Source organism: Arvicanthis niloticus, chromosome 3, assembly GCF_011762505.2.
Source record: "Arvicanthis niloticus isolate mArvNil1 chromosome 3, mArvNil1.pat.X, whole genome shotgun sequence".
Taxonomy (NCBI): domain Eukaryota; kingdom Metazoa; phylum Chordata; class Mammalia; order Rodentia; family Muridae; genus Arvicanthis; species Arvicanthis niloticus.
Window position 1 is genome coordinate 124,213,793 of NC_047660.1, and position 19,059 is coordinate 124,232,851.

At 44.5% G+C, this 19,059-nt stretch overlaps 1 protein-coding gene across 3 annotated transcripts in view; it reads right to left on the minus strand.

Annotated features, from left to right (window-relative positions):
* LOC117705706 (aldehyde oxidase 2) overlaps positions 1–19,059 on the minus strand; it is an 86,141-nt gene that overhangs the window by 40,191 nt on the left and 26,891 nt on the right. For all 3 annotated transcript variants that reach the window (XR_013109522.1, XM_076931869.1, XM_076931868.1), the window contains exons 14-23: positions 18,625–18,809; positions 17,832–18,018; positions 15,997–16,095; positions 14,365–14,534; positions 13,264–13,378; positions 10,777–10,899; positions 5,229–5,325; positions 4,455–4,579; positions 2,688–2,821; positions 648–735 (exon numbers count right to left, since the gene is read on the minus strand). Coding sequence is in view for 2 of the 3 variants with exons in the window: in XM_076931869.1 (XP_076787984.1) it covers positions 648–735; positions 2,688–2,821; positions 4,455–4,579; positions 5,229–5,325; positions 10,777–10,899; positions 13,264–13,378; positions 14,365–14,534; positions 15,997–16,095; positions 17,832–18,018; positions 18,625–18,809 (1,323 nt within the window). In the remaining variant the exon portion in view is untranslated. The remainder of the gene's footprint in view (positions 1–647; positions 736–2,687; positions 2,822–4,454; positions 4,580–5,228; positions 5,326–10,776; positions 10,900–13,263; positions 13,379–14,364; positions 14,535–15,996; positions 16,096–17,831; positions 18,019–18,624; positions 18,810–19,059) is intronic.

Consider the following 19,059-nt stretch of genomic DNA (forward strand, 5'->3'; position numbering starts at 1 on the left):
AGTGGAATTCTGTTAGAGATTATTTTGTAGTGCAAATGGTCAAATTGTTTCTAAATATTTCTACTACAAAGTGCTGTTTTTACAGTGTTTTTTTTTAAATACAAGTATGTGTGTCTACATGTGTGTGCACATGTGTATGGACCCAAAGGATAACGTCAGAAAGCTTTCTTGATTGCATTTCAATTTATTTACTGAGACAGAGTTTCTTGACAGACCCAGACCTTACCACTTTGGTTAGTCTATCTAGACAGCTTGCCTTAGGGATGCCCTGTCTTCTCCTCCTGGGCACTGGGGTTGCTGCAGGGAGCCTCAGCCTCTCAGTTTTTATGTGGTTCCTGGGGATACTATCTAAGATTCTCAGGTTTGCATCACAAACATTATCCACTGAGCCATAGTCCCAGGCCCTCAAACAATGCCTTTAAGTTACTATTTAAAGTTTTATTTTCATCATTACATTTTTACATACACTAAATTAAAAGCTAATTATAGAATGTCATGAGCATCCAAAACACACACCATTTTCATTTGATATTTTAAATGCTGATTGTTTTTAGGTTTCAACAAAATCAAAGTGATTTGATTTTGAAAAGGACAAAGCCACTCAAACAAAAATGAGGCATTTTAATAATTTCACTTGTAGTACTTACTTTGTATTTTGCAAATAATGGGTGTCTTCCCCCAGTTATTAACATATCGTCTTCACGATCCAGAACAAGACGAATGGGATGGCCAGTTCTGTAGAAAACAAAAATTAGGTTCCCCATTCATCTCATCCATCTGTCCATCCACTCATTTATCTATTCAGCTACCCACATATCCACCTATTTATTCAAGTCCTTATTTCATTCTCTACCCTCATCCATCTATAACATCATCCACGTTCCACATTCCCATCCATTTCTCTCACTCATTTAGTCCTCCATCCATCCATCCATCCATCCACCCATCCATCACACATGTATCTATTAATCTGTACACAATCTTCCAGGTACCATATTGATTATTGCCTATTTCTCTGTCTTTGCAGTTCAGTGTTTAGAGGTATGTCTAAAAGGACCAATGTTACCCGCCAGCTAAGTTCTGTTCCTATGGCTTCAAATTTGACTTTCACCCAGATCTACCCATTTTGCATATGTGTACTACTAGTCATAAAGGGAGAGCGTGAACAGGTAAATGCAATGCTAACATCAATAGAAAATGCTAGTTAAATGTACAGTTTCAAGACACATCCCTTGCTAATCCTGATTCAGAAGGTCTGGGATTTGGATAGGAAGGTGGGATTTTTTTTTTTTTTTTTTTTAAATTTAAAAAATTATGTGTTTCTGAGTCAGGAATTTCTATGACCTCAGGGGATCTGCAGCACTGCTCTTGGGTCTTGGGTCACCGGTGTGACCGGAGTGACCCATGTGTGCTAGCTCAGGATGCATCGTGAGGCACTGGTTCCTCACAGACAAGTTTTGGAATATACTGATGTCAGGGCTAGTGGCTAGCTTAGGCACTAAGATTTAAGTGCTCTACTTGACAACTGTGCGTGGCCACGCTTGAGAGGAAGGAGGCACAAGGTCTGCTGTGACTGATAGAGTAGAGAAATGGAGATGAGATTCCAGCCATGCTTCTCCCCTCCCTGAGCTGGGGGGTGAAGATGCATTTTCCAGTGTACAGGGCTTTTCTCTGAGCTACAGAGGCTATCGGAGGAAGTGGGACGTTGGAACTTTGCAGCCGAAAACTCAGACAAAATATTAAACAGCATCTTTTCCCCTCCCTCCCACCTCCTGTTCCTTCTCCTCCCCTCCCTCCCACCTCCTGTTCTTTCTCCTCCCCTCCCTCCCACCTCCTGTTCCTTCTCCTCCCCTCCCTCCCACCTCCTGTTCTTTTTCCTCCCCTCCCTCCCCCTCCTGCTCCTTCTCCTCCCCTCCCTCCCACCTCCTGTTCCTTCTCCTCCCCTCCTTCCCCCTCCTGCTTCTTCTCCTCCCCTCCCTCCCCCTCCTGCTCCTTCTCCTGCCCTCCCTCCCTCTCCTGCTTCTTCTCCTTCCCTCCTTTCCCTCCTGATCCTTCCTCTCCCCTCCTTCCCTCTTCTGTCTTTTTTCTCCTCCTCTACTCCACCTCCTGCTTCTTTTCCTCTTTGTTCTCCAACACTGACAACAAACCCAGTTAAAGACAATGAATAAGAACCAGCCATGCTGGTGCCAGCTCAACTTGAGTGCCGAATATCCACGGAAAGCAAAGACATAAGCCCTCTCTTGAGATCAACCCGAAGACTCCTGTCCCACAAGACAGCAGGTGGGAGGCTGAAGTCTTTCTCTCCTCACTCCACTGTGCTCTGGCTGAAGCAGCATTATGGGGCAACGATGAACTTGTAAAGGGCGCCTTGATCCACATCTAAACGCTGCATCTTCCCTGAAGCTCAGGAATGGGCTCCTCCCGTTCTGGAATCAGTCAACTATCCCACCTTTCCTTTTTAAAGCCCCTTACCTTCATCAAAGTCACGTGTTCAACTCATTTTTACAAAACTAAAAAAGGGCAGCAGGGCAGGTATGAATTATCTGTTTTATATAGAAACACACAGGGACCTGAATTACCCGGGGACCGAGAAGAGCCTCTGATTGTAGCCAGAGTTGACTTGTCAGGCTACTGATGTCCTCTGGGCTTAGCCTCTCCCGAACTTCTGGGCCCTAAGGTAGACTTACTTGACAGCTCCCACTGCAGCAATTGCTCCGAACACAGCTGGTCTTCCCACCTTTCCTCCAAAGCCCCCACCCACTCGCTTCACATGGCAGGTGATCCTGCTGACCGGGATGTTCAAGGCAGAGGACACTGTTTTCTGTAAGAGACAGTGAGGTTCAAAAAGAGTAAGATGGCATCGAGGTGTTTTGTTTCCTGAAATGTAGAGCAGAGTCCACTCGAGTCTACCACTGTAAGACAGTGGAGAAAATCTCAGGTTGGGCTGGGGGCTCTGGCCCAGTTTTGTTTGTTTTGTTGATTTTTGAGACAGGGTCTCAGTATGTAGTCCTAGCAGTCCTGAAACTCACTATGTAGACCAAGTTGAACTCACAGAGATCCACCGGTCTCTGTCTCCTGAATGCTGGGAGTAAAGGTGTGTACACCGCTGCTTCCAGTCTCCGGGCCATTTTTAACATTGTTAATCTTCCCCAGATTATCAAAATCCTGGGTTCTTATTGGAAGCTGCACTCCTGGGCAAAAGCCTGAGCCTAAAGACCAAAACCAGTGAAAAGCTGTAGACGTCTGACATCCTACTAACAAGGGTGACGAGTTTATGACCTAAGCCTAGAGCATCTTCTGTCTGGCAAAGTATAAATGTGATCTAAAGTGATGACTTGACTCTAAAAATCATCTATAGTGATTACTTTACAGAATAAAATAGAGTATAGGGATAAATTAGTGATGCCATCTAATCAGTAAAACTAAACCTTCTGCAAATAAACAAGAGTTTTTGGTTGTTGTTGCTGCTCTTTTGTTGTTTTGTTTTGTTTTTGTTTTTGTTTTTGTTTTTGTTTTTTCTGACAGAGTGTCTCTGTGTATCCTTGGCTGTCCTGGAACTATCTCTGTAGAGCAGGCTGACCTTGAACTCACAGAGATCCACCTACTTATGCCCCCACCCCGTGCTGGGATTAAAGGTATGTGATACTACTGCCCTGGCAATGAATAGTGTTTTCATTTAAAGTGATCTCACTTGGACTGGAGTTATAATTTGTCTGCTAAGCTTAAGTTTCATCCTCAGCACTGCATAAAACTTGTATGATAGTCAATGACTGAGATTCTAACACTCAGGATGTAGAGGCAGGCTGTTCAGAAGTTCAAGGTCAACCTTGGCTACTTAGTGAGTTCAAGAAGATCCTGGAATACATGAGACTTTCTCAATAAGAATTATGTCCTCTGGACATGACATGGCTGTTATAGTCATGAATACAGAAGCTGGACAAGACCTGTACAAAATCAAGCTGGCAAAAATTCCAGCTAAGACTGGAGAGGGCATCTACATGATATTGCTGGAAGAGGAGAGACATTTTTCTTTGGAGGTGTGGCAACTAGTTGGCCATGCTCCAGTTGGCTGCCCCCACACCCATGAGCATAACTGGACTCAGTGGTTATTAAAAAAATAAAAGACATGAGCTTAGGAGGGGGATATGATGGAGGTCTGGGGTAAGTTGGAGAGGAATAGGGGATGCATATGATCAAAATAGGTTGTTTGCATTCATGAAATTCTCAGAGAGTAAGAAAAATATATATAAAAAGAAAATGTGATCAGGGTTGCTCTTTTATTGTTGATGAGAACAGGGACAAAGCTGAAGCAGTTCTGGGGTCTTAGCTGCATTACAGATAGCCAACATTTAGATTCTAAGTTTCTGCTAGTGAGGTGGCTGCCACTTGCGCTATGGAGACTGACCACCGTGATGGAGTTAGGAAATCAATTGTGGCGTCTTACTAGACCTTACCTGCACGTGGGCTGGGTCCTGTGTGGACACATACATGTCCAGCTCTTTGTCCTCTGTCTTTGGAATAACAAGCACTCTCTGTGTTTCCATGTAGAAATGTTCTTGCCCTCCAGCATGGACCTTCCCTGTGAGGGGCAAGTGCAGGAACATGGAGCTGGTTGGAAGCTGCCATCACTGGAGCATTTGAAATGAAGAGGGATGTGAACTCCATACCTGCAGTACTACCCACCAAGGAACCTGGCATTTACCTTGTGACACTCGAGACAACCTGTTTCAGAGACTATACTTCCAAAAGCTAAAAGTTTCAGGTTCTGGGTTGGAAAGATGGCTCATCAGTTAAGAGCACTGGTTGCTCTTCCAGAGGACTGGGGTTTAATTCCCAGCACCCATATGGTAGATCACAGTTGTCTGTAACTCTAGTTCTAGAGAATCTGATACCCTCATACAGACATACATGCAGGCAAAATACCAATGCATGTGAAATAAAACAGATAAATGTTAAAAAAATGTTCTAGGTTCTATTTCTTACTCTGCGCTTGACTAACCAAGTCTTAGGGACTTTCTTCTGTTTATTCTGCTACCCTGATTTCTCACCTCCAAACACAACACACACATACACACAGGTGCAAGGATGCATGGAGGCTTTGAGAAGAAGTGTAGGTTTGGGGTAGGCCCAGGACTTCAGAGGATGAGTCTCCCAAGGGCAAACATGTCTTTGACGCCTGGTTCACCCTGGAATCAAGGACTAACTCTAAACTCTTCGGAGCTATTTACCTTCAACTATCTGGTCCACGTTTTCAAAGGCTTCCTCCATGTTTCCTTGTTCAAGCTTTTTTTCAGGGCACAGGAACGAACTGTGCTTTATGGCATCCTGTGCAAAAGGATGAAAGCACAAAGATAGTCATCCTTTTTCTTTGCTGCTGCCTGCCAGAATATCCCCTTGATTTGTTGCCTCCTGGGACGCAAGAAAGGTGCCAAGCATCCAAGAGCTCTAGAGTACACAAGGCATCAGAGGGACTGTCTTCTACATTTGCAGAGAAAACCAGCCAGAAGGACCATTGATGATTCTGGATTAGACCTCTGAAACTGTAAGCTAGCACAAATTAAAAGTTTTCCTCTATAAGAGTTGCCTTGGTCATGGCGTCTCTTCGAAGCAATGGAAACCCTAACTAAGACACCATCTTTTGGCTCCCTGACAAAAAGTGTTCTGACAACACCCCCTATTTACTGTTTGCTGTTTTCTGTAATGCTAAGTGCTGGCCCCCAAGATCTGGAGTTTGCATGTAGCTTCTCAGAACCTGCTCCCAGTTAATTCTGATTGGTAAATAAAGATGCCAGAAGCCAATAGCTGGGGAGAAGAGTCTTAGGTTTCCTGGACAAGAGACCATGGGGAAGGGAGAGAGCTGCCAAGCCTTAGAAGGGCGTGCAGGAGAGAGACAAGAACCACCATAGGATAGAGAAGCAAGAAGAGTGTCCTGGGTTCTGGGGCAGCCAAGATGGAACATAGAAATTGGTAAGTAGTAACTTGGAGTTGTTGGTAGGAGGTAGATTCTAACAGCATGGAGGGTAGGCAGTTGCCAATCTATTGTTCTGCCTAAGGCATATTAAAATATAAAGGCTGTGTGTGTGTGTGTGTGTGTGTGTGTGTGTGTGTGTGATTCATCTGGGAACATATATGGTCAAAGGAGGGAAGGAAGCCCACACCAGGATTTATTAAAATATTCCTACTACAAATGGCACAACCCATGGCAAAAACCCACTTTAAAAAAACTAACTAGAGATTCATGAATGGAAAACACATGCTGCCCCTTTATGATTAGGAGATGAGGAAAATCGATTTCTTAGTTGAGCTGCATGGTTTTTCCCCAAGCTGGGCAGGTTCAGGACTAGGACAAAATTCACGCTAAATTGGTATGCATAACTACTGGGTTTGTGGCTTAAAACTAAGACACAGCTGCACCCCCAAGCCAACCCAGGCACACTGGGCAGCAGGCTAGGCGTTCAGCTTTAGGCTTCCTCAAATGCTTTTAAGCTTCTTCTGAGAACCTAAGCTGGGAGCTCCTGCTGGGAAATAAGGCAGGCTATGCAGACAGCAGGCCTAAATAAGATAGGAATAAAAATATTAATGGAAATGTAAGAAGTCAATGCTATGTAAACAGTTGGGTTCTTTGAATGTGGGCTCTTGGGAATTCTAGGATCACTTACCATGGCATTGAGAACGGCCTGAGAATAGGTTCATACAGAAAATAGAAGGGAAAGTAATTGAGGTTAAGTACATAAGAAAGGATGTTAGTTCAAATTATATAAAGAGAAAGGGGATATAAGTATATATCCAAAAAAATATTGATCTCCATAGAAGGGAGGAATAAATGAAAATTGCTTTGATTGTTTTTGAGGATAGAAGGGAGAAATAATGGTCATTATTTAAGTGTTTTTAAGAATACGTGGAAGGCTGGGCAGTGGTGGCGCACGCCTTTAATCCCAGCACTTGGGAGGCAGAGGCAGGTGGATTTCTGAGTTCGAGGCCAGCCTGGTCTACAGAGTGAGTTCCAGGACAGTCAGGGCTACACAGAGAAACCCTGTCTCGAAAACAAACAAACAAACAAACAAACAAACCAAAAAGAATATGTGGAAGATTTTTACATTGTAAAAAATGTAATATGCATACATTTGAAAGAATAAAATAGTTTTGTAAGACTTAAAAAAATACATGGAAGAATAAACAAACCCAGGTCTTTAATATCAAATGTAGGAAACAAAGGCACAGAGACAGAGAGAACCTATCTCAAGAAATGATATTAAATGTTTTAATTATCAGAATGGAGGTGGTTATAAGCTTGCTGGTATTAATGACATTACCAATCCTCTGGAAGAAAGGTCAAAGTGGAGCAGGCCTAGAGAGAAAAGAGGCTGCTGCATTGAATCAGTTGATTTCAGGGCATGCTATTTTGCGTGAGAGGCTCTGTATTTGTGTTAACGGGAAAGGAGAAAAGGCTTTGGATCCCTTTCAAAGTAATATGGGTCAGACATGATAGAGGAAGACCCCTTGATCTTGGCTGCAGACAAGAAAGAAAAATTCAGGAAGACCAAACAGGACATATAACATAATTTGCTGATCCCTCCACCGGGGAACAGCCTTGAAACTGGCTGAGACATAAAAATGTCTCTAGCCAGAGCTCCAGCTATACAGAGCCTATACATCTTGTTGGTTACAGAATCCTCAAAATTTATCACGTCATCCTTACATATGACACGAATGAAGACTTATTACAATTTGGTTATTGATCAGACTAGCTCATAAAAACAAACAGTTGTCTTTCACTTGCTCAAACAAGGAGCAAAAATCCATCCTTAACTGATCTGTGCACCCTGCACAGTCCATACAGATATCTTTATAGAACCAAATATTGGTTGTGAGATTCATATATTGCAGAATGAAACACCATCTCTGACAAGTTTCACCCTCCGAGATGCTGAGATGAGCCACTGTTCCAGGTCCCTGTCGGCTCCTGCCTCAGCTAATTCTGTTTCCAGAGACTTGCTTCCAAAACAGCTTTAGGAATGGTTCCTGATCCCCAGTGAGCTCGGTTCATCCAGCCTTTCACATAGTCCCAGTCAGGACTTCAGTTAAGCCCTGAACTTTCTCAGCGTATAGAGACTGGACAACAAATGCCACAGCTAGCTTTCTTAAGTCTAACCAATTTTTCTAATTTTCTTGCTTCTCTCCCCCCCCCCCCCAAAAGGAATTCTTCACCACCAACTCAGCAGGAAACAGTCAAAAACAGTAAAAGAAAATCGACATCTCAACCCCTTAAGTTGGGGCATCTGATTTTGGTTATTTAATGAATTTATAGATATGTTATCATTTTAAGGGATAATTTGGAGAACATTGTAGTTTTGGACGGAGGAAACTAAATGAAGAGCTTAGATTCTGGGATTTCTATCTTTCCTTTCCTCTTCTCTATTCTTTCATTACCTCTGTTTTCAAGATGAAGTAATGGGACTTAGAAAGGAGACAATAACTCTCAAGCCAGACTGTAAATATGTGAGGAACGTAGCATGCAAGCCCAGGCCTAGTGTCTAGAAACATCTCGTCTAGGTTTGTGGAAGTGACTCAGTAACAGAGAACTAGCTTAGTATACACAAGGTCCTGGATTCTGCAAATAAAAAGCTGTTTTTCTCAGTGACAGCTACGTGACCTTTTAAAGCACTGGAAAATAAACACCACACTTGAAATTTTTACTTTCCTCATTAACATTTTGTCTTAGTGTTTCTCTTGCTGTGATGAAATACCATGAGCAAAAGTAAGTTGGGGAGGAAAGGGTTTATCTGGCTCACACTTCCACATCACTGTACATCACCACAGGAAGTCAGGACAGGAACTCAGGCATGTGGGAACCTGGAGGCAGGAGCTGATGCAGAGCCATGGAGGGATGCTGCTTACTGGCTTGCTCCTCATGACTTGCTCAGCTTGCTTTCTTACAGAACCCAGGACCACCATCCCACAATGGGCTGGGTCTTCCCGCATCAACCACTAATTAAGAAAATGCCCTACAGGCTTGCCTGCAGCCTGATCTTATGAAGAGGCATTTTTAAATTGAGCTTCTCTCTTCTCAGATGACTTTAACTTGTGCCAAGTTGACATAAAACTATCCAGCGCACACTTTGACCTCAAATAAGTCATGGTGGCAAACTTGGAAATACGTTGATTGCCGCAATGTGTGTCAAAGACTTGCAGCCTTCTGATGAGATGAGCTATATCTTGTGAGCACTGTGAGTTACACACGGCTCTGTTTTATCTTCATTAACTCATTTATGAGGACTTGAGGTGCATATCATTACTCCCCTTTTACAGGCTAGTAACCATTGGTACAAGGATGTAAATTCCTTGTCTAGGATCACACAGGTAGAAAGAGGCACAGTTATAATTCAAATTTGTCAGGTTGGATCTAGTAACTGTGTGCTATACTGTCTCTCTTATAAATATATTTTATATAGTTTTATCATATATAGCATTCACAATACACAATATATTTATATCAATATTCACGTAAATAGATTAATTCGCACATATCTACATTACTCTTGGCATATATGACTTTTGTTTCCTGCCTATGTTCCTAAAAGAATTATTTGCTCACTTCAGACATTCTTATTTTGAAGAAAATTTAAACCTCTACCTATTGTGAGTCCCAGAGAGGTCATGGGTGTGTCCTCTGGGTGTCATTTCCCCGTTCAGGAAAGTAGAGTTCAAGTGGAAGTAAAAACAACAAAACCAAACCCATGTTAGAATTCTAGTGCAAGTCAGAGGGAGGGTCAGCCAAGAAAACCTGCGTTCCTTGCAAACTTGACCCATGGAAATTTGGTGTAGAAAGATTAAGAACCAGGCCTTCACAACTCTGTACACCGAAAGACTGGGATCCTTCAGGCACATTTCAAACTCCCCACGGTTCCCCGGTGCCTTCCCCTTCCACCTTCTGGAATCATGTAGCATAAGAGTCAGCCCTTCAGTTTTGGACTTCCCAGACAATAGAACCATGAAAAATACATTCTGTTTCGTATACATTACCAAACCTCAGGGATTCTGTTATAGCAGCACAAAATATCCCATGTAAACCATATACACAGATGTAAACAGATTACCACACCCTGGGCCGATCGCTTCTAGTCTTTTTCTTTTGTCAGCAGGCAAACACTCTGCCACAGAGTTCACTGAGCTACAGCCCCATCTTTCTTCTTCTTGTCTTGAGTCAATGTGTCACCAACCTGCCTCAGTATAACTTGTGAGCCTCGGCAGGCTACACAGCCAGAATCATAGGCCTCTGCCACTAGGCCTGGCTGGTTCTAGGCCTTTGAATGTAAGAGAGAAACTTTATTCTGACTTATTTCTGTTTCTTGGAGCCAAAAATAATTTCATCTCGTGCAAGTAATATCTTCCAAAGCAAAATGATTTTTCCCCCAGGGCAAGCAGATGCCAAGTAGGGGAAAAGGTTCTGAGTTAAGTCTTCTAATATTGAAGATATTTATGAAAATGCTCTCAACTTCACAATCTTTTTAAAAAGATTTATTTATTTGTATTTTATGTGTATGAGTGTTAGCCCACATGTATGTCTATGTACCAGGTACATACCTGGTGTCCGCAGGGGCCAAAGGAGGGTATCGGATCCTCTAGAACTGGAGTTACAAATGGTTGTGAGCTGTCATGTGGGTGCTGGGAATAGAACCTGGGTCTTCTGTAAGAGCCGCCAGTGCCCCTAACCACTGAGCCTCCTCGAAAGCCTGGCTTTACAATCTTAGAGGGGGGCTGATAAGCTCTGCTTACCTCGATGGTGAAAATCACAGGTTTCAGATCCTCATAGGTGATTTTTATCTTCTCAGTTGCCCGTTTTGCCTGAACATCAGTCTCTGCCACCACAGCACAGATGACCTGGCCCACACAGAGAACCTGTAAAGTACATGCATAAACATACGGCACCTGTAAAGTACATACATAAACATACAGCACCTGTAAAGTACATACGTAGATGTAGAGCGCCATAAAGCAGGTAGAGGGAGATGGCTCAGTGTGTAACAGGGCTTGCTGTGCAAGCCTGGGGACCTGAGTTCAATTCCTGGAACCCACATAAAGGTAGGTGGAGATTATGTTGTCCTCTGACCTCCACATGTGACTTCCACACCTCCCACACTCCACACCATAATAATGATAAATGAACCAATTTAAGTAATTTTAAAAATAATGAAAAAGGTCTTAGGTTGTACCCAGTGGTCCAGAACTTGCCCAGCATGTGTGAGACCCCTGGTTAGACCTCCATCACCACACACAAAAAGTGCAGATTAAAAGTTTCACCCACTGGCCACTGTATTCAGTGAGGGTAAGTCCCAGGTGTTGACTGTAACATGAACCAGCTGAGTTCCCTGTTGTGATGTGTTCACATTAATTCTTTGTCCTGTCATTTAAGAGCTTACAGTGTACATGGTAGCCCCTGCTGTGAACTGACAAACTACTCAATCAACAACTGACTGTGTGCTATCCTATGGGATAGCATTTGGTGACAGGACCTTTACAGAGGTTATTAACATGGAGTGGGGCCTTTTTACAATATGACTGGTGAGCTAAGACGAGAGGGAAGAGTGAACAGAGAAAAGGCGACATGACGACAGGCAGCAAGCAAAGAAGAAACTGCAGAAGCCAGAGCTGCTGACACTGTGGCTTTGGCTCAGCTCTAAAGCTTTGAAAATTCATCTGTTTCAGCCTCTCACTATGCATTTTTGAAACTTTTTTATTATTATGTGCACAGGTATTTTGCCAGCATGTAAGTCTGTGTACCACATGCATGCAGTACCCACAGAGGCCAGAACAGTGTGTTAGATACTGGGGAACTGGAGTTATAGACAGTTGTGAGTTGCCATGTGGGTGCTAGGAATTGAACCCATGTCCTTAGGAAGAGCAGACAACACTCTTTTTTTTTCTGTTTTCATTTTTTTTATTATTTATAATATGTTTGGTGCATGGGGTAGGGAGAAGTGGGTGTGAAGGGGACTTTGTGGAGTTGGTTCTCTTCTTTGGCTTGTACATGGCTCCAGGGATTGAGCTCAGGTCAGCAGCCAGTGTTAAGGTAAGGAGCCTCCACCTACTGAGCATCCAACTCCTGTGGGCATCCAACTCCTGCAGACAACACTCTTAACCACTGAGCCACATCTCCAGCCCCATGTTCAGGCAATTTTATTATGGCAGCCCCAATAGCCTGCTACATGACAGCCAGCTTCTTCTGATGGATTTGACAACAACAACAACAACAACAAGAAACAAACAAAAACACCAACCAACCAAACAAACAAAAAACTCACTGATGTCTTCCACAGCAGGAGGAGAAAGAGTGTGCGGTTGGTTGAAGTGTGACAGTAGTGACGACAGCCAGCACTTCATGTGCTGATCATTGTCCTAGGCACCTCACGTGTGATCACTTGCCTAACTCCTATGATACACTGAAGTGTGTGTATGGTCATTCCCCCTTTAGAGATGGTTAACTCCGAGGGCACACAGTAGGTGGAAACGCTGGAGCAGAAGCCAGCTGCTCTGGCTCCAAGTCAGGGTGGTCCATAAATGATTGCTGAAGTTGCATTAAAAGCCCAGCGCCAGACAGCCAAGACAACTTATTAAAAATAGAGCGCGTGAAGGAAGAAAGGCCTGGTGAAAGAACAGGTTTAGGAAGGGAGAGAGCTCCATGAAAACTAGAGGGTGGGGCTGTGGTCCCCCCACCTCCTTTCTAGATCTTTCTAGGGTGTTGGTTCTCAACCTGTGGGTCTCAACCCCTCTGGAGGTCCAACTTTCACGGGGAATGCATATCAGATGTCCTGTATAGCAGCTATTCACATTACTATTAATAACGGTAGCAAAACTACAGTTATGAAATAGCAATGAAATAATTTTATAGATGGGAGTCACCAAAACATGAGGAACTGTATTAAAAGGTTACAGCATTGGGAAGGTTGAGAACCACTGTTCTAGAGCATTCTATCCTGATATAGACCATTTCCTTATATTTGCTTTTCAGATAAGGGCAAATGATCTCAGAGGTGCACAGTGGCTGAGTCAGATCTGTGATTAGTTTTTTTTTTGTTATTATTATGTTATTTCCTAACTTCAGAAAAGAAAGGTAGAATGGTGGCATTTGGAGAAAGAGGAGCCAGGGCCTTGGCAGTCAGCACCTCAGTGGTAGAAAACTCTAGGAGGCTAGCTAGGTCAGGTAACTGACAGGATCCTTGGGTAATCTGCTCAGGTGTCTGGGAAAGCATGGCCCATCCATACCTTATCTACAGCCAGTAATTTGTCATCCTCTTCACCATTGTTGCCTGGAATGTCTTCAGCTGTTATCACATCGACCACACCAGGCAGGTCAAAGACCTCAGATGAGTCGATGGATCTGAACACAGGGAGACATTTAAGGAGATGTGCAAACACTGAGGGCCTCAAACCCAAGGGAAGGACATAGTTGAAAATTAAAACATATAACAGTGAATCTGTCCTTATCAGTGAGAGTGGATCTGCCATGGAGTAGTGTCTGGGAGTCCTGCTTCGTGGCCGGGATGCAACAAACACTCCAGCTGCTGGGGAGGGGCAGGGAGACCAGTCCTCTATGGAAATGTACGACAGTAATTATTTCCTATTCAGTAATGAGGCTGGTGACTCAGTGCTATCAGGGTGGCTTTGAGTCATGCATCAGGCTGCGGGGACATGAGGCTTTATGACCTCAGAAAGCAAACAAGAGGCTCTTTTAAGACGAGGTCTCATGTAGCCCACATGGGCCTGGAATTAGCTCTGTGAGGATGACCTTGCACTTCTGATCCTGTTGCTTCTACCTCCCGAGTGCTGGAATCACTGCAGTTTACAGCTGTGCTGGGTTTATATGGTGCCTGGGATTGAACATCAGGCTTTGTGCCTAGGAGAGTGTTTCAGCATTCTACTAACTGACCTACATCCCCAGCCCCTATGATTTTGTTTGTTTGTTTTCAGGACAGTCTATTCTATTTTTTTTTCTTCTTGGGGCTCTTTGGATCAGGACATTGCAGAAAAGGGCACATTCCTATGAGGCATCCCCAGGTATACTGTAATCCCTAAAATTAACCTGTAAACCCCACCTGCTCAAGGACCAGGTAACTTCTTGGAATGCTGGGAGTTGTAGTTCTTAGAAAATAACAACGCCTCATGGGTGCTGCTACATCTCAGGGCCATTTTCAGGTGGGAAACTCCTGTGAATGGTCCTGACCAAAGTCCATCTCTTGTTCGGTATTTAATATTTAGTAAAGCTTGCTTGAATTTGGCCCCAAATGGTGGTATTTGTTTTTCTCTGGTAACTCTCAGGATTAACCATACCTTTAAAAGGATTTTTGGAAGCTTTGTTTTACTTACATGATTTTTGCATGAGCTCTGGTACTGGTCACTAAAGCCATGAAAAGTTCTTTATCCACCCTGGGGATGTCATCACAAAATACAGCTTCCCCTGTGGCATGTTTAAGACCTGACAGGTGCATGACAGGGCGTCCGACTGGATCTTGGAGAGGTTGATGAGAATCCACTCTCTACAGAGGAAGAGAGAGTTAGCCCAGAAACCTTTCATCTCAGGGGCCTGCTGACTTGGGGAGGAGGCACAGGACAGTCCCCTTGGGTCACAAACATTGGAGTGAGTCAGAGGATGAGCATGACCATTTCCTGATGTAATTAGAGTGGGGCACTGTCCTCATGATTCCGATGACCAACCTGCTGATGTTCATTGTTCTGATGAGGCCTAAGTGATATAGCATGACCTTAGAGAGAGACCCAAGTCTGAGAGAGAAGACTCGACAGGGGGTAGAATGGGCATGGGATTTTCCAGATCTAGCTGGATATTGAAAGAGTTTATTCTGGAGCTTTTCTCTGAGAAGCTTGCACTGATAAATGTGTGTGTGTGTGTGTGCATGTGTGTGTGTGTGTGCATGTGAATGTGTATGTGTGTGAGTATGCATATAGATGTGAGTGTATGAGTGTGTGCATGCACACATGTGCATGTGAATGTATGTATGCCTGTGAGTGTGTGTGTAAGTGTATATGCATATGAGTGTGTGCGTGCCCATGTGTGTGTATGGTTAGGTGTCTAACTATGGACAAATGGCTAACTGAGGTGCCCATTTAACAGATCAAAGCAGACTCTGGCCACCAGACTCCCTGGTCCCTACTCACAAGTGCCTGTTACAGAGTCAGGCTGTCTGGCATGCCCCCACTTTACTCTCAGCTCCCCCACCCCAGCTTTACTTCTATTCCCCTAGCTTCTCTGATTCCTGTGTAACCTCAGCCACCTTAGCTTTTGTTCTCTTGTTCTTGGCTTCTCTCTTAGCCCCCCTTCACCCCCCTTAACTCTCCCCTCCTCTCTCCTCTCTTGATTTCCCTACCCCTTCTCATGGCCCGGTTCAGTCTTGACCCTTTCAGATGCCTCTGGCTGTTCTTTCCCTCATTTCTACAATAAACCCACCTCCTCAACCACACCTAGGAGAGCCATGTCCTCATTTTTTCATATATTCTCTCTCTCTCTCTCTCTCTCTCTCTCTCTCTCTCTCTCTCTCTCTCTCTCTGTGTGTGTGTGTGTGTGTGTGTGTGTGTGTGTGTTGGGTAGGGCATGCACCAGCAAGAACAGCTATTTTCTAAATTGTTCTTCCAGAAGGGTGAGCGGTTGAGCTTAGTCACTTGCAGGCCTCTTGTTTGCTGACTGGAGATGAAACAAGTGCAGTTTGGGCTAGAGACTGAACCTCTGGGCTCAGCTACTCTCCTGGGTAGGTATTTAACAAATACCCAAAGACTATCACTTTAGAGTAATTATGACTGTCTGTCTACAGGTCAGTCTGGCGCTGCAGCCTTGTGTCCTCCAGCACCAGGTCCTGGGAGCCTGAAGCTACTGATTTGGATTAGGAACAGTTAGAACTAAAAGTCACCCGAGTGAATAGCCTGCCTGGTCCACACAGTTCTCTCTTATCTCTCAGTGTAGGTTTCAGTGAAATCAAACTCACTGACCTGGTATGTTTGGACTCCTCGGGGTAGAGTGACCTGGAAATCTTCCAGCTCCAGAGAGCTTAGGAACCGGTCTGCGGCCTCTGGGTAACGCTGGCTGTCCTGGGATCACTCGCACAATGAGAGAGACTGGTTAGTCTGGTTCCAGTTGGGTTTGGATTATGTAAAATGGCTCCTATTGTGCTGAGGGTGGCCTAGTTACCCTGCCAGGGTTTCACTTTTTATGACCCTGGTGCCCTCCCACACTCCCATCCAAGACAGGGCCTGGATGACTGGTTTGAATCTGACCCTCATGTCCCTAAAGAGAAAGATCTGTTAGTGAACTTGGATGTGGTGGGGGGTGCTAGGAAGAATACTCTAGGCTGGACAAGCCATCCCAGAGGAAGCTAGAGCTCAAGGTTCACACAAGGAAAACAATCCTGAAGGTTTTTTTGCCCGCTATCTTAGCTGCTCTGGTATCCTGACTGAGAAATGAAGTCAGAGGTTAGGGACACAGGGTGGGCACTGCTGAGGAATAGAGGACAGGGAAGGGTGAGCATGGCCATCTATCCGATCGTGATCAGGGGAGGGTGGAGAGAGAGCGGGGACAAGGCAGGAAGAACAGTGGGATCATGAATATCTCGATTAACGTATTCCAGACATTTGCAATCAGAAAGCCCAGAGAGCTGTGTAGATGTTAGTAGACATGTCATAGACATGTCAGTGTCTTTTGAAACATAAAGATTCGACTTCACATTTCATATTGATTACAAGATTCTAGAGAAGGCAAAATGAAGCTTTAGTGGCACACAGGAGGTCAGTGTTTGTCTGGACAGGGGTGGGGATGAAGGAATCGGGTGTGGGGATTCTCTGGGGTGATGAAGGTGTGTGGTATTTAGTTTCAGTCAGTGGCTCCATAGTTGTGCATCTGTGCACCAAGTTTCAACAGGGGATTTAATTATATATTTATTGTAAGTTTAAACAGGTGGGTTTAGTTACATATTTATTATTTGTCTCTTGTCTCATGGCAAATTATGTTTCAATAAAGTTTATTTTAAAAGAAAAAAATATCACAGAGTAGAGACAGAGACCTAGTAACATTTCTGTGCTGGGGTACAATGAGCACCTGAGAGCCGAGGTGGCTTGACAGGCCTTCAGGGATGAATCCCAGGACTAGCACTGTCTAGAACTGACAAAGGCTCCCCGAGAACAGAGGACAGATAATGGTAACAGGCTCTCCACAGGACAATTGGCAGAAGCAGTGGTAAAGCTAGGAACTCCTGCAGCAAGGAACTGACAGAAGCCGGTGTTTCAGTTCCAATTCCATCCTCCTGAATCACTATGTTGAAGTCCTAACCTCTAGAAATGCAGAGTGTGACCTACCCAAGCAAGACTGGAGTTTACTCCAGCACTAATGAACTAGCATTGGCTGACATTATGGCTGATGTCCTCCTAAGGAGGAGAAATTTGGACACAGACATTCACACAGGGGTAGCATCCTGTAAAGGCATTAGCGGGGTGATACCTACAGGTAAAGAACCCTAAATGTCACCAGCAAGGCACCAGAATCCAGGTTTCACAGTTCTTGGAAGGAAGGAATGGCATCAGCTCTGATAACACCTCTGGTTTTCAATTTATTTAAAAATTTTTTTATTTGGAGACAGGTCTCACTCTGTAGCTCAGACAGGACCTGAACTCACTTTGATCTCCCTACCTCAGCCTCTTGAATGTTGGGGTCACAAGGCTGAGTCACCTCACCCTGCTTCCTGGTGGCACCTTGGTCAAGGCCTTCCGGCCTCAGAACCGTGAGACCATGATGATGTGTGAGAGCAGCTATCACTGTCCTCCAACGCACTTACGGTGGACTCAGGGGACAGCTTCTCGTCAGCCTTTAGCTCCTGTAGAACCTTCAGGTAGAACTTGAAGAAGAAGCTGACAATTAGAGTCCTCCTGAATTCCACTTTGCCTCCCAGGGCTGAGCCTGGGAGGGAGACTTCATCCAGAAGCAGTCTGCAAGTCTCATCTAGCATCAGTGCGTTCCAGTGCCTGGCACAGTGTGAGGCAAGAAGAACCAGTTAAAAGCAGTCTTCATTGCATGGAACCAACATTTAAGAGACTTCCCCCGCCCCCCACAACCCCCGATTGCTTCCTAGGTTTCCTTAGAATCAAGGTTAATAAGGGATGATGGACAAATAAAAGTCTGTGAGTTGCTCTAAGAGGCACAAGAATCGTGGCTGAGTGAGACTGGGGTCTTTCCATTGTAGCATAAATCAAGCATGTTTTAGAGTCAGAATATTCTAGAACCACTCCAGAATATTCTAGAGCATAACAGAATCCACATTTGGATGCCCTTTACCCAGGAAAAAGTAGCATGCACCCAATGATAGGAGCATTGGGTGCTCTGTGGAGAGGTTGTCTGGGTGTTCATTCTCAGGAGACATGGGGGCTGGATGAGAAAACAGGCCATTTTTGTTGTGTTCTTCCCCCCAAAAGTGGCTTAACTGAAGCCAAATAACGTGGAATTAACTCAGGGAAATTAAAGAAGGAAGAAGCAGTGATGTTTTTGAGTCCGAGTTTCTAGCAACAGTTGTCAGGGTCAATTGTCCTTCCTGTCATTGGGGTTTCCTTTAAGGCACAGTGTCCATGACTCACCGGCCCAGGAGCTGCTGGCAGGTCCTGTGTGTGCTGACGGTGGTGGCCCCCACCCCTCCATAGGCAATGCTCAGCTCCTCAATGATGTCTGTGCCTTCTTTGAACAGGACTCTCATGCCAGCATTCACATCAGACAAGGCGTTCTGATGGCACTGGGCCTGCCGGAAGGCAGACACAAACTCCCGCTGAGGAGACAGAAACCACTCGGGGTTATTCGATACATCAGAATGAAAAGCTAGGTTTTTTTCCCCCAGGTCCCCCACAAGAGTGACAAGTGGTCACAGCTGCTGAGCCATCTCTCTAACTCAATGGTACACCATTTTTCTATCTTTGCATGCCAAAGTTTCTGTTCTACAGGAAGGACTACCAAAGATCATTCATAGCTGAAATGAAACAATATTTCATCATGACCTGTGAGTGTCGTGTGTGTGCGTG